Source organism: Brachyhypopomus gauderio, chromosome 2 (genome assembly GCF_052324685.1).
Source record: "Brachyhypopomus gauderio isolate BG-103 chromosome 2, BGAUD_0.2, whole genome shotgun sequence".
In the NCBI taxonomy this organism is placed as follows: Eukaryota; Metazoa; Chordata; class Actinopteri; order Gymnotiformes; family Hypopomidae; genus Brachyhypopomus; species Brachyhypopomus gauderio.
The window spans coordinates 41,891,334-41,906,425 of record NC_135212.1 but is presented as its reverse complement, the minus strand read 5'-3'; the positions used below and the strand labels follow the sequence as shown (position 1 = coordinate 41,906,425).

The 15,092-nt window shown below is 44.0% G+C and overlaps 2 protein-coding genes across 5 annotated transcripts; both read left to right on the top strand.

Moving 5' to 3' along the window:
- The first annotated feature begins 1,270 nt into the window (after positions 1 to 1,270).
- glyr1 (glyoxylate reductase 1 homolog (Arabidopsis)) lies at positions 1,271 to 10,133 on the top strand. Of its 4 annotated transcripts, XM_076996506.1 has the most exons (16): positions 1,271 to 1,389; positions 1,924 to 1,960; positions 2,140 to 2,219; positions 2,313 to 2,451; positions 2,540 to 2,656; positions 3,003 to 3,086; positions 4,445 to 4,498; positions 5,446 to 5,496; positions 5,714 to 5,787; positions 6,164 to 6,263; positions 6,348 to 6,458; positions 6,571 to 6,672; positions 7,468 to 7,630; positions 7,826 to 8,005; positions 8,194 to 8,318; positions 8,480 to 10,133. In XM_076996506.1, the coding sequence occupies exons 1-16, from the start codon at positions 1,352 to 1,354 to the stop codon at positions 8,552 to 8,554; spliced, it is 1,530 nt and encodes a 509-aa protein (XP_076852621.1). In that variant the 5' UTR covers positions 1,271 to 1,351; the 3' UTR covers positions 8,555 to 10,133. The 4 variants fall into 4 exon arrangements, with proteins under 4 accessions (XP_076852621.1, XP_076852623.1, XP_076852622.1 ...); XM_076996508.1 differs by lacking the exon at positions 3,003 to 3,086; XM_076996507.1 differs by lacking the exon at positions 4,445 to 4,498.
- A 528-nt stretch (positions 10,134 to 10,661) lies between these two features.
- rogdi (rogdi atypical leucine zipper) lies at positions 10,662 to 15,052 on the top strand. Its single transcript, XM_076996510.1, has 11 exons — positions 10,662 to 11,126; positions 11,284 to 11,355; positions 11,450 to 11,532; positions 11,637 to 11,691; positions 11,990 to 12,070; positions 12,305 to 12,400; positions 12,932 to 13,030; positions 13,129 to 13,242; positions 13,347 to 13,396; positions 13,577 to 13,703; positions 13,968 to 15,052. Exons 1-11 carry the CDS (start codon positions 11,049 to 11,051, stop codon positions 14,007 to 14,009), a joined length of 897 nt encoding a protein of 298 aa, XP_076852625.1. The 5' UTR covers positions 10,662 to 11,048; the 3' UTR covers positions 14,010 to 15,052.
- Positions 15,053 to 15,092: the final 40 nt, after the last annotated feature.

Here is a 15,092-nt window from a genome sequence, read left to right as displayed (position 1 = left end):
GCAAAATTCGAATTTACATGCATTTCTGACATCTCTACGAAATTAGATCACTGGGGATATTTGACAGAGACAGAGTACTTTATTCCTTTCAGATGACTTCACACACTCTCGATTGACCCCGATGCAACTTAAAGCACAGCTAATGCAAATATGAGATCTAAAGAATCCAATGTTTCACTTGAGGCCTGTGCGAGCGAGTCAGCTACCTACATGAGCCAATATCTGGCGCGTTCCATTGTACACTAAAAGAAGCGGACTCAAAGAGCCGACTCGTTCCCGAACTGCCCATCAGTACATTGCCCAGCCAGTGGCGGACTTAGCAATTTGGGGGCTCAAGGCGAATTTAGCTAGGGGACCCATCAACATTAATATGCGAGAAATAAGTTAGCTAGTCAGGGGGCCCCTACAGTGGGCTGCAGTGGGAGGGGCCCAAGGCAATTGCCTAGCAACGCCTCTATGCAACACAAGGAGACGGACGTTTGAACTACTTAGTGCAGAATCTCTGAATCATCCAAACCACTAGTTGTCAGTATAATGCCTGTTTCGTAATGTGAAGAATCACTGGGGAAAGGACGTATTGCTAGATTAACTATGAAATGCTCTTTCAATTAAACAAAATTCAATTATTTATTATATAATTGACAGTTGCAATTGGTGATTTAAGGTTTTTGGCTGAGTTATTATCTGTTTCTGTTTATTCCATTAACAATCCACTGCTATGCCAATACTGAATTGTTCTACCTGGAGACCAAAATAAAGTCAAATCAAATCAAATATATTTATATAGCGCTTTTCACAACACATGTTGTCACAAAGCGCTTTACAGGATTTACAAGGTCAACAATACTATGGGTCCAAATCCCTAATGAGCAAGCCAAAGGCGACAGTGGCAAGGAAAAACTCCCTAGATGGTGGGGAATAGGAAGAAACCTTGGGAGAACCAAGACTCAAAAGGGAACCCATCTTCCATTGGGCAGCCCGTTAACACACAAATAACACAAAAACAAATTATACAGACAAATACACAAGTCACAAACAAATCACACGATCAGGCTAAGTATAAGGTAACTAGAATGAAAGTTCTGGGTGTTGATATTGTAAGTGGGCGTGTTCATAATGCATATCTATGGTCATGACTCACGTGATCTGTAAGTGGGCGTGTTCGTAATGCATATCGATGGTCATGACTCACGTGATCTGTAAAGTGGGCGTGTTCATAACGCATATCTATGGTCATGACTCACGTGATCTGTAAGTGGGCGTGTTCGTAATGCATATCTATGGTCATGACTCATGTGATCTGTAAAGTGGGCGTGTTCATTCACTCCGACGTTTCAGTAAATGTTTTAAGATGGCGACTGTGCATCTGAGAATCGGGGATTTGGTTTGGTGAGATATTCTATTTTTAAACCCTTCCTTGTCTGACTTATTACCAGACCGTAACATATTTAAAAGTTAACGTCTAAAGCGTGTTGACATAGTTTTGCAAGTGGCGTTCGTACCTAAACGACGGTTCAACGCCGCCCAAACAAATTCAGTAAGCTGCTCCTCCGTAGCGCAGTCTGGGCATGCTAGCTAAGCTAAGCTAATCTAACAAGTTAGCCAGGCAGCAGTTAGCTGAAGGAACACTCGTTTCATCTTAGCAAAACACATGAAGTCAGTGTGTGTCGTTTTTGCTCAGCTTACTAGCTAGTTCTCGTTGACCTGCTCTCGTTTTCTCTTCACGCAGCTCCACACATCGAGCTTGCTGCTGTAGGGAAATGTTACTGCGCTAGCTAGAGCTAACTAGTGCTAGCAGGCGCCGTGTTGTCGACACGCCAGCTCTATCTTCTTGTTCTGTGTCACTAGAATTGATTTCTAATGTAATTCTCAAGCAAACCGAGCCGAACTTAAAGAAAACTTTTCCTCCTGATGTTTCTTAAGGGGTAAACTCGGACGGTATCCACCTTGGCCAGGAAAGGTACGTTGTGAACAAAAGTAGCTAAACGTCCCGTTAAACTTGTTGTTTACACTTGGATCGATTCCGTTATTGTCCGTTTAACGATAGTTGTTCAATAATATCAGGTTTGCAGTGCAACTTTAACAGCTCGTGTTTGTTTGAGCCGCTTCCTGACCTTGAAGCTTTTCTTCTGTTTTCAGATCGTCAGTCCCCCAAAGGACCTGAAAAAGCCGAGAGGCAAAAAATGTTTTTTTGTCAAATTCTTTGGGACTGAAGATCAGTGAGTACATGAAATATATTTTACTGTGATTTGCGCGCTGCAGTTTAAGGGTTTTGTGTAGATGTTCACTGTTTAAATGCTTTCTTCAATTAGTGCCTGGATAAAGGTGGAACAGCTGAAACCCTACCACCCCCACAAGGAAGAGATGATCAAGATAAACAAAGGCAAACGCTTCCAACAGGCAGTTGATGCTGTTGAAGAGTACCTAAAGAAAGCCAAGGGAAAAGAGTCTGTAAGTGTCATCCACCAGTCATTACGTGTCCCGCGGTCTTCCCACCCTCCACTGTCTTTAACGGGATGACACGACGGCGTGTTTACAGGCACACGTCTCGGACGATAAAGCCAAAACGGACAAGGGGCGCAAAGCTCCAGCCAAACCGATGAAGATAATCGAAGAAGACGACGAAGACGCGTTCAAGGGCGGCTCTTCTGATAAGGTTGGTGGGTTTTGCTGTTCTCTCACACAGTAACACGGGGGTGACCTGGTTATGTTTGTGTTTTTAAAAAAAAGGCTCCACTGAGCTTTCTCCATAGGCCATATACCCCCTAGTCTATGCTGTGGGGATTGAGCCGCCCTCAGTTATGATTGTACTGTTATGTCTGAAATTAGCCCAGACTTTCCCATTCAGACTTTATCACTTGACTGCTATTGTTTTTACAATGTGGCCCGTGTTCACACCAAAGGTCACCTTAGAATAAGCACTACATCTTTCTTTTGGCTTTATATAGCAAGATAAAGATCAAGTCTAAGTATATGGTAAATCTGTCTCTCTTTCCCTTAAGGAACAAACTGACTCTGACCCAGAACCGTCCTCTGTGCAACGGCTGGTGGCTGGAACAGTTTCAGGATTCAAATGGGAGAGCAGTGTAGGTGATAAACTCACCATTTGCTCTGCTTGATCTGCGCTTTGCTGTGTTTTAAATGAAGCAGATACTGTTCAGACAGAAAGGATGTGATCAGACTCGTAGTAAAAGCTCCCTGATTTAGTGCAGGACAGACACACCACAGTTAAGGTTAGTTATGGTTGGGGGCTGAAATGAAATGCTAATTTAAGCAGCATTTCATTATGAACTCCCCTCCCCCAAAATAATTTTGATATAGTTGTTGGACACCACCATGACGAACCATTTCCATCTTGTTGCTTTGGACCGTGGACGTTACTGGTGGAGGCGGTGTGGTCCTGGTGCTCGGTGTCTCTGTGATCTGTCATGCGACAGCTATGAGAGAGCCATTGCAGTTACGGTTAACGGCAATTTATGGAATGTGTTCATATAACGACAAGTCTACGATATGATAATGTGCAGACATGTTTTGACAAGGCCAGTGACGAATGTTAATTTAAAGTGGAGTGATCATTAGGCAGGTTTGAGTTAATGCACCATGATTGATCAACAACGAAAAACTCCTTTTGAAAAGCCCTCTACAAATGGCAAATCTCAGAACTTGAAGCTGTCTGTGTTATTTGGTGTTTGTGAAACACTGCACTCACACAGACAAGCACACTTGTCTAATTCAGGCCAGTCTAACCACACCACGTCAAGGGCGAGCTAGTGTATTTTAATGCATTGCTGGGCAATTGTAAATGCACTATGTGTTTGTATTATGTAGCCCTAGTAAGGATACCGTGGGTCTGCCCAGGTGTGGCCACCTTTCTTACAAGGTGTGAAATTATCCACAAAATAACAAGCATGTTGCATCAAGTGCCATCAGAAATGTACCATTTTGGCCTGGCGAAAGACATGAAGTCACTGGGATGGGGAAGTAGAATGTGAAATGAAGCGTTTGAGGTCAGCAGTGGTGCAGGGGGACGCAGGTTTAAGACGCTGAGCAGTGGTCAGACACACAACAGCGACACCAGGAACTTGGGTGCAGTCAAACCTAATGGGGATGACTGAGCCTGCTATTATAGAAAGGGGGTAGTTAGTTTAACCAGTGCTTTCCAGTGAATGTTGCAAAGCCTTTCTATAAATGATGTAAAAGCTTGTTGTACTCGCTCAAGGTTCCTTGTGCGTTATGCCAAATGAAGGCAAGGAATGGCGCAGTTGTAGAAGAAACGGGGAAGTTTGCAGGCTGCAGTCTCAGATTGTCGAGCTGTACCTCTGCCACCTTGATACTCCGCCCCCCACCACCACCACGCTGCTGTATATAGTCACAAATTAGCCATGTATCAGGTCACGAAGGCTCTCCAGAGAACAGTTTCCAATTGAACTTTTTTCCATTATAGCCAGTAAAGGATGACGCTCAGTTCCATCACTTTCTGCTCAGCCAGTCTGAGAAGGTAAGAGGCGACGCAGAATGCCTTCAGGTCGCGCTACCCGCACTCTGTCTCCCGCTCTTACCTGGGCACTGCTGCTGGTTTCACTTCCGCAGTGATTCTCCCAACCCCTCCTCCACTGCTGTTTGGCTAGAACAGCGCAAGCCATGCTCCTCTGTACTGTTGCTAAACGTCGGAAATTTCCCCGACTTTTTAGATGCGTTCTGTTGCTGTGTAGCGTTAACTCCAAACAAAACTTTGATAGACTTCTGTCATGGTTTACAGCTGTACTAACTGATCAGTGTGCGTGTTCCCCGCTAGACTGTTAGCAGCCTGTTCCTCTGAATAATGGATTGAAAAATGTAGAAGAAGGGGGAGAAAAAAACACTGGGAAAGGCTGTTTTCAGCCCAGTCGAGGATCCAGGCCAAGTGGGTTATGTGCATGGGTGTCCAGAAGACACGGCCTGGTGTGGATCAGTGGAACTGCCTCCCTTTCCTCTACACTCTGCTCCCATCATTCATCTTCTGCTCTGAGTACTGTTGATGTGAACAGAAGTACATTGATCCTGAACAGCTGAGGGGGGGGGGGGGGGGGAGCCAGGCCTCTCTGTCGCTTTGAGCTTTTCACGCCACTTGCTGTCTCCGTCTGCCCTGCCAGTCGGAGTTTTGCCGTATTTTTGCGTTTCGGTTAAACTGAAGCGTTTGTGGGCGAGAGCGATAAGTTCCCAGTCCCTGGCACTGCTTTAGTGGGAGCTGGGTGGGGGGGGCTGCTGCTAGAGCAACACGGATGGGCTTGTGTGATAAGCTGCACAGGCTGATTTCTGATCAGCTAGTGGTGTTATTAAATTAACCCTGTTCAATGATTTTTAACCTTGTTCTCAGTACTATTCTCCTACTAGGTCTAGCAAAAAGCAATTTTTGCATAAAACCATAAACGTTTGTTATACATAACGACTACTTTAATTTTACAGCCAGCATCTTCGATGGAGCCCATCAGCAAACGGTTAAAGATCATTGAAGAGGTGAGGATTACTGCTCATTCATTCCTGAGGGGCAGAGGACTCTGTTGTTCATCAGCCACTCTAAGCACACATGGTTCTCTCTCTCTCTCTCTCTCTCTCTCTCTCTCTCTCTCTCTCTCTCTCTCTCTCTCTCTCTCTCTCTCTCTCTCTCTCTCTCTCTCTCTCTCTCTCTCTCTCTCTCTCTCTCTCTCTCTCTCTCTCTCTCTCTCTCTCTCAGGACACCGGCTCCACGTCCATTCAGGCTGCAGACAGCACAGCAGTCAATGGCAGCATCACACCCACAGATAAAAGGTACCGCCCAGAGACCTCTGCTAGCAAACGTCTGCTTCCATGTCTGTTATTTAGTTTAGATTATTTTTCGTGACGCTGAATAAATTCTAGACCAGGGTTCTGGATTTGAGACCCAGATATAGGTGTTATTTTAAAGCATGGCAACACAGTCAAGCTAAAGACCCTACTGGTTCAGCAGTAGAGTCTTCTTCAACTCTAGAAGAGGTGGCCACCAGGCAGACAAATATACAATATAGTTTGTATTTACACACAATATTGCTTATTTAAATCTAGGGGAAAATGCCAGATCTTAAGGCAGTGTAAATATTTTCTTTAGAATGATGTATTGAATACACACTGAGAGTAGGCGGGGTCTGTGTCTCTTGGTTTGAAACAGGATAGGGTTCCTTGGGCTCGGACTGATGGGTAGTGGCATAGTCTCTAATCTGCTGAAGATGGGCCATGTTGTCACTGTGTGGAATCGCACAGCAGAAAAGGTACGTTGCTGTTATGCTGTGGAGCGTTACTTCCTGCTGCTAGGAACCACGCTGGTGTCCTGACCGCCCGGCGTTTCTTTGCAGTGCGACTTGTTCATCCAGGAAGGAGCCAGGTTGGGGCGAACACCAGCAGAGGTCGTGTCCTTGTGTGATATCACCTTCTCCTGTGTCTCGGACCCAAGAGCTGCCAGAGATGTACGTAGAGCGTTCTCGAGGCCATCTCACTTTCTCTGCATCACAGTCTGCTGCTAATGACTTCATATATACATCTCAGTGCTTTCAGTATCCCGTTCTCTTGATTTTCCAGCTAGTTCTGGGGCCCAGTGGGGTGTTGCAGGGAATCAGACCAGGAAAGTGTTATGTGGAGATGTCCACTGTTGATCCTGAAACCATTACAGAGCTCTCACAGGTAAGGACTGTAAATAAAAGGATTAGCTGCTATGATGTTACCATTTTTATCTTTAATGCTAATATGGTCCATGGTAGGGCAGTCATGGCCTGGCGGTTAGGGAACTGGACTTGTGACCGGAGGGTCGTGGGTTCGATTCCCAGACAGGCCATGACTGAGGTGCCCTTGAGCAAGGCACCTAACCCCAACTGCTCCCCGGGCGCCGGGCTAGGGCTGCCCACCGCTCTGGGCACGTGTGATCCACAGCCCCTAGTAATCACTAGTGTGTGTGTGTGTTCTGACTGCACAGATGGGTTAAAAGCGGAGGACAAATTTCGATTGGGGTGTAAAAATCACAATTGACAAAATATGGCACATTTCATTTCATTTTCATTTCAGATTTAAAGTGGCATTTAATCTACTATGGTTATGAGAGGTTTGATGCTTTTTAACAAGTAATTAAAAGTCCTGTTAAATATTTGCACTTTAGTGGTGCATGTACCTTTTATTAGGCCTTTGAGATGGCCACACGTGTGTCTGTGGCCTTGACACTGTTCTACGCTGTAGAAGGTTGACCCAGCCTTCCCAACGCTTTGGTTCATGTTAAGGGTCCAGATGAAAGGACCATCACTAGGTTATGTAGGGTTTGCAGAACCCAGCTGATTTTAAATCAACAAATATTCACAGCAGCTTTTATTCTATGCTTTTCTATTATGAAAACATCTCATCCAGCTCCATGTGTCTTTAGTGCAAGGCCAGTACTCTGTTCCTGCTAGCAGAGCTTGCTGTAGCTGAGGTGTTTGCCTTCGTTTTTAGGTGATCACGTCCAGAGGTGGTCGGTTCCTGGAGGCTCCGGTGTCGGGCAGCCAGCAGCTGTCTAACGAGGGCATGCTGGTCATCGTGGCGGCGGGGGATCGCTCTGTTTACGAGGACTGCAGCAGCTGTTTCCAGGCCATGGGCAAAAGCTCCTTCTTCTTAGGTTCAATGCACTTTGTGATGGGGTTTGGGCATGGCTGATAAGGTGTTGGCATACTGATGGGGAGCGTGTTTGTGTTGGAGTATGGTTAGTAATGCGTGTCGAGGCTGTTCCTGCATGGTTGGAAAGGTGTTTGTGTTTAGGCTGTGGATGTTGCATGTGTGCGGGTGCTCAGGCATTTGTGTTGTGGGACATCAGGGGAAGCCGGAAACGCAGCACGGATGATGCTGGTGCTGAACATGGTGCAGGGCAGCTTCATGGCCACCATCGCTGAAGGGCTCACGCTGGCACAGGCTACGGGCCAATCACAGCAGACCTTCCTGGACATCCTTTGTCAGGGCCAGATGGCAAGCACATTTGTGGACCAGAAATGCCAAAGTAGGTGAACACCGTCACATTCGCATTAGTCTGTCTGCAAGTAAATACTGAGGAAGGTTGGCTATCACCTGTTGTGTTAATAGTGAATTATGAGCAAATGACTAACCACTGTGGATGATGGATGATATCGAGTGGTTTGAGTTCAGTCACTGGATTAAAAGGTTGACATTTTATTTATTTTCCTCTAGATATCTTGCAGGGCAACTTCAAACCCGATTACTACCTAAAACACATTCAAAAAGATTTAAGATTAGCCATTTCAATGGGAGATTCTGTCAATCATCCCACACCTATGGCAGCTGCAGCAAACGAGGTAAGAAAGCCTGTAATGGTCTATATGTGCTTGAATATTATACACAAAAAAACTTAGTTGAAAATTAAGTAGTTCCATGTAACCATAGATTAATAGCAGGCAGGCGGTCTGTAAAGTGTCTCTTGTCTTGTTTGAGTGTTGAATCCCTCACTCTCTGGCAGGTCTACAAAAGGGCGAAGGCATTGGACCAGTCAGACAACGACATGTCGGCAGTCTACCGAGCTTACATCCACTAATCCGTGAAAATGTGCTCAGCCTTTCTGGACCACACACCTTTGTTCTCCTCCTCCTCCTTCTGTTTGCCCCCCCACTTTTGTTTGCCACTAGAGATATTCTCTCCGTCTCTTTCTCCCACTCCTCCTCCCTGTCCCTCCCCCCTTTCTCCCACTCTTCCTCCCTGTCTGTCTTCCCCTGCCCCCCCCCCCCCCCCCCCCCCATGTGATGGGACAACATGCTCAGCAGCCCCCGCTGTGCATTGCACTGACTCTGCCCCCCAACATGAGGCGCTATACTTATAGAGGGAAGTCACACTGCATGCACGTCTGTTACAGCCCACCACGCACACTGCGCTCTCTGCTGAAGGGGTGAGGGGGAGTTTTTATTTAACGCTTCAATCTTTGCATTGTGCTTTATTTCATTCCCTCCAGCAAACTGTTGTCCAGAATTCCATAAACTGCCTCTCTCAAAAAGGCTAAAGGAGCATGATGCCACTGCATTGCCTTAATATCATAACCCACGTCTATGTATTTATTTATCTCTGAAGATCACCACATCCTGTTTTGGCCAACCACATTTTGACTTTTTTCCCCCCAGGTCAGATGGCCAATTATAGAGTTGGCAATGTCCTTATAAAGAATGCAAAATGTGTTTTTGATCTTTTTTTTCTTTTCTTTATGAAGGTCTTTTTTGAACTATGTGTCTGATCCCAACATTATTTCCCACTTTCTCCAAGGCATTTGAGTGTCTGATGTTTTGAGTTGCGGGTTTTGGTCACTGCTTTAGGTTCAGCTATACTGTGGATAGATAAGGAGAAATTTTAATTTAGTTGGAGTTTATTGATGTAAGCTTTTTTGTTGTTTTAGGGGGAGGGAGTTCAGAAAGAGAAGGCCACTTCATGCTTTTAGTGGCAGTCAATCCTTTTGTTCTGATTCCATTTGTGTTGAATCTGTGTCACTGGCCAAGGTTCAAGGTTCCAAAGAATTTGGCAAAATATTATTTTATTAAAATTCTCCATGGTTGGAGAGGTTAACTGTCAGCCTCTTCGGTTCAAGGCAGATTTTGAAAATATTTTCATATTTTATCCATAAATTATAATTCTTTCTGTTGTTGCTGGTTTTAAAGTATACGTTGTCCTCATTCTGAGGTCCTGCCTTTGAGTGAGGAGATACAGTATCTTTGTTTTAAAACCCAAATCAAATACAGGGTCATTCGTTTTCTAAAAATTGAATGCCAAAAAATAATGAAATAATTTTTTTTTGTTGACTGTGGACACTGAGACTCCAAGGTGAACTGTACATGGCCTGATCAGTGTGTACAAGACTTAACATGCTTTCACTTTTACCCTACTGAATTTATTAATCATCTGGTGTCTTAATATTGTAGGCATTTGTGTTGGCTAATGGATTTCTTACTGTAAATGGTTTCTTGATTTTGTGGGCTATAAAGTCCTTCTAATGACCGTGTAAAATGACAAGCTGTTTCCAGTGGTAGGAGGGTGATGGCCAATTGGGACATATTTATAATTTCTTGTAAATGTGAAAGTCAAGCTTTTGTGCAGTCAACTGAAACCTCCAAATAAACAAAACCCAGCGTCCAGTTTTTCTGTTCTGTATTGAGTACATTTAGAGTTCAGTAAATAGTTTATTGTAAATGAGTTTAGTTTGCATGTGTTTGGCCTTGATTTACAGATGCTAATCAATATGCTGATCTGAACTGGATTGTGTGAAAAGTGAAGGATGCTGCATCTCTGATTATGATTCGCGTTATATTCTTCCTGTATATCAAATATGACTAATACAAAAACAAATATATAAACATTTAGGCCAAAGATGACTTAAGTAAATTGGTAGAATAACCGCATATTAAGATAAAACTCCCAAATTGCTTTGATCACATTCAGTGAAAGCAGAATCTACTCATGTTAATGGGCCTCCCTCAAAATTACACTTGTGTTATTTTGGCTTATCTGCTACACCAGTGATATTCCAAACACAGTTCTCAAGATTCACGTCCTACAGATTTAGCCGCTTGTCCTTTTCTCCTAATCGGGAGTGATGACAACGTGTCCAACCCAGAGACCGTATATCACTGGTCCAACCACTTACAGGAATCACTCGACAACAAGACATTACGCAATCTAGAACCAAATTCGTACTCGAGATCCAGGTTTGAATGCTGCCGACATTTATAAGCCGATAAGAAAACCTTACACATATCCAGTAAATGTTCACATGATCAGAGTGATTACATTTATGTAGTTATGTTATTTACGAACGCATTATTTATTACGCTACCGATTTGAATGTTTCTGTGAAACCACAGAAACGACTAGCAACTCAAGCTCGTCTTAGATGCGGCGGAACCTTACCGCTTGTCTCCACGGCGGCTCCGGATAGATTTGCTGTGACACACGCCGGAAGTTACGGGTGAAGGAGGCGGGGGGCTGCGATCTCGTCACTACACTGATAGTGCGGTGTGTGTTTGTTGCAGTCCTAACAGATATCATCGGTGATGCTCGGTGTCGAGCGCTATTCTTCATTTGAAGCGTCAAAAATGTCTGCGGCGAGTCAAGCAGAGAGGGCCGTGCTGGTAAGCTGTTAGATAAATGGACTACATGTTACGGTCTAATGTGATGCCTGCAGGGCCATTAAATAAAATGCATTATTATTATTATTATTACTTCTGATCAACGGCATAACAGACGTCAATCATAAATCATGTAATAAACATGTGTTTTCGTCTTAAGGAGGAAGAGTTTAACTGGCTCCTTAAGGAGGAGGTGCACGCTGTGCTGAAACAGCTGCAGGATATTTTGAAGGTATTTTTAAAAATATTTTAACGCCGTTTAGTTGTGATGTAGCATTAATATCTGTCAAATCCTCATTTCTCTGGACGATGTCTGGCCGTCGCAGGAGGCGTCGAGGCGCTTTTCAGTGCCGACACCAGGCTTCGAGGGGCAACTTAAACAAGAAAACTTCATACTTGGCAGCTCGACGTAAGATCATTTAAAAGCAAGCATCATAAATACGAGACTGCTGATCATAAACGCTGTGAGATGAGCCCATGAGAGCTTATTTCCTGTTTTATGTTTTAATACAGCATGGACCAGGTCAAAGGAGTGCTGACCCTGCAGGGGGAAGCATTGACCCAGGCTGTAAGTGTTGCATCACCGTATGATTTGGTTTAGCAAAGTTTTGTAACCGTTTTGTAATGTTGGCTATTAACTTCCTCACTAATGTGAGTTGTTGATATTGTTCTCTTGATAGCAGCTACTCCAAGCACCGTGTCAATATGATGTTTTGCAATGAATTCAAGTCATTTAAGGAATTAGACACTAATTTCACAACATGCTATCTGACCCACACATGTGTTTTAGAATTTTCTGCCTCATATTATTGTCTGGGGCAGTTTGCTTTAAAAAATAATTGTTTTATCATATTGTTTTTTTACAGGATATCAACATTAAAGTTGCTAAAAGCAGTCAAGTGATGCATTTTGTCTTTCGGGATGATAAGCAGTGGAAGTTGCAGCAGGTAGGCATTTAGTCCAGACCTCACGCTTGTGCCTAAACAATCCAGACCCTGAGCACACACCTTCTGCAGTTATGCCATATTCCATACTGGTAGCCAGTGTTGCTACCTCTGCGCTCTTTGGCTTTTGTTATTCGTTAATGTAATTTTGACTCTGTCCTTTAAAACTTTCTGCTTCTTCTCGTCTCGTTTTTGGCATTAATGCAGCTCAGTGCAGTGATTAAGATTTGTCCTCAGGTGCAGGACGCCAGGAACCACGTGACCCAAGCCCTTCAGCTGCTGAACAGCCATGATGAGACCTACCACTTTAAAACCGGGGCAGAGGTCAATAAGGTCGGTGCCAGCCAAAACTCCACCAATTCACAGTGCCTGTAAACATGTACGTTCCCATTTTACGAGTGTCATGTGTGTACTAGTTCAAAGGCCGTTCAGAAATACTCACATTGCTTCAGCTTGTATGGCCTACCAGGTAAGCCGGGCAGCCCTGTGCTTGAAGTTGTGTTTCCTACACTGGAGAGTCGTGCTGGGCTGTGTCCGCTCTCATGATCAATATCACGCAGTTCACCACATCAGGGAATCACCCATGTCAGGTCTACCAACGTCAGGTCTACCAACACATCATTTGGTTCTTCCGCCACAGATCAGACTGATTGAAGCATTCAGATATTTACACGCTGCTAGCAAGGAGTGGCCCAGCAAGGCAATGAAAACTAGTAAATTCTTCTACAGCCAAATACGTGTGTTCTGAACAGATTATTTGCATGACACAGGTGTGTGTGTGTGTGTGTGTGTGTGTGTGTGTGTGTGTGTGTGTGTGTGTGTGTGTGTGTGTGTGTGTGTGTGTGTGTGTGTGTGTCGCCACAGCTCATGGACGCAGTGATGCTACAACTGATCCGAGCACGTAACCGCCTGACCACACCAGCCTCCATGACCCTGCCTGAGCTGGCCTCTTGTGGCCTGATGGTAGGTCCCCAGGGGCCTGTGGTACGATCCTGGGGCCATAGGCAATTACAGGGTTTTTACCTCACTTCCTCAGGGGCTTTTATTTTTCACTCCTTTAGAAAATGTTCAACCCGCCGCTGCCTGGTGACCTGATGCTTAACTTGTATATCAACCTCAGCAAACTCTGCCTCACTGTCTATCAGCTACATGTTCTACAGCCCAACACCACTAAGGTACAGACACACACTGCACACCACTGTAGACCTGCTGAAGTGAGACAGATGTAATCATTTATTTCTTCTAATAAGGTTCCTTCTTTTCCTCTTCCCCCCTGTAGAACTTCAAACCAGCAGGAAGTTCCGTGCTCCATAATCCTGGAGCCATGTTGTAAGTGTTCACTTTTGTTTTGTTTTTGTTTGTTTGTTTATCTTTCCTTTATGTAGCAGGGTGACTGGTGCCTTACTGTGTTCTTAAAATTCATAAAACACATGAGGTTGTGGCAAACGGGTGATTGAATGCTTTCCTGTTGATATCTACACGAAGACTTGGTTACTGTTGTGTTCTTAGTGAAATGGGCAGCGCCAAGTTGGAGGTGAGTCACGTGCACACGGTGGAGTGTGTGGTACCGTGGCTCAACGACACTCTGGTGTTCTTCACCATCTCCCTGCAGCTCTGCCAGCAGCTCAAAGATAAGGTGGGTGTGCCTGATGTCCCAGCAGTCTCCCCTCCCGCTGGGGGGGGGCAGGCCTTCCTCTCCGCCCTCTCTCCTACTGGGGGGTCCAGGCCAGGTTATATAGATGGGGTGTAGATTACTTATTGACAATTTGATTAATAACTGCTAATTATGCTTTAGTTACATGCTAGCTTCTGTTTACTTTGACTGAGACGGTAAAATGTTTGTGGACAGTGAAACGATACCAGCATTTGTGCGTGTTTCTCTTTCTCGTTCCTCTTGCAGATTTCTGTCTTCTCCAGCTTCTGGAACTACAGGCCATTTTAAACTGACCAAATATCTTATTCAGTTCCAAATGTGTCCATGTACACACACACACACAAGGTAGTATATAACATACTCTAAACACATTCAGCTATGTTATTAATCCCTGAACCTTTTGGAGCGGGTCCAATGCTTTACATTTGTTGTGCGAGACATAAATTTAAAAATGTTTTATTGACCGCATCGTGTGTAGACAAAGAACACGGAACACGTGCAGCACACGTGCTCAGTCTCGTCATTCCAACTTAATGGATCAAATGAAGATCAGGACGTTGGGTGTGTCAGTCGTTCAGTAATGGTGGAGTACTTTGTCACTACGAGGCGCATTTTGCCATTCCTCCTCTCCCTACACTACCCCTGCATTAATTTATTCTGAACAGAAACTGTGAAATGTTGTTAATTGATTGAGAAATAGGATCAAAATTTGATGACCAGTGTTTTATGTCATGAGTCTTTTAATGTTGCTTGAGGTTTTTTTTCCTCTTTAATACCTTGTTACACATTCCTCTAGTATTACCTACACAAGCAGCAGAATCCTTTAGGCATGGTTAATATCTGGAGTATATCTGGAGTGTTGGTGATGGTGGATTGGTTAGTAGACTTGACACTAAAACGTTTTAGGGGGTTTCCTCCTCACTGCATCACTCCAGAGAGTTAATCCAGGCACTCCAGCTTTTGATATGGATGCTTCGCTAAAGTAGCATTCCAAGAATGTAAACATAGAATTAAAAAAAAACCTCTAAAGAGAAACACTATGTAGCTTAATTTTAGTCGTGACTGCTGTGTGGTCAAACAGGTCCTCAGCAGTACTGATCTGCATAATACATGAGCTTGTCCAAGTTATCAGCCATGTTTGTTAATTTATTCTGTTTCTTTAATTTATTTTTGATGTTAAATGCACTTACCTTTGTCTTCAGGGAGTCGCAGTAAATGTAAATCATTCTTGATTACAATATAGAACAAATATATGAGAGAAACTCTTTGTTTATATTTAATGGGCATATTTTATGTTGATAATAACTGTGCAATAAACATATACAAAATTATTTCATTTGCATTTGTCAAGTACTGAATTTGATCAAATTG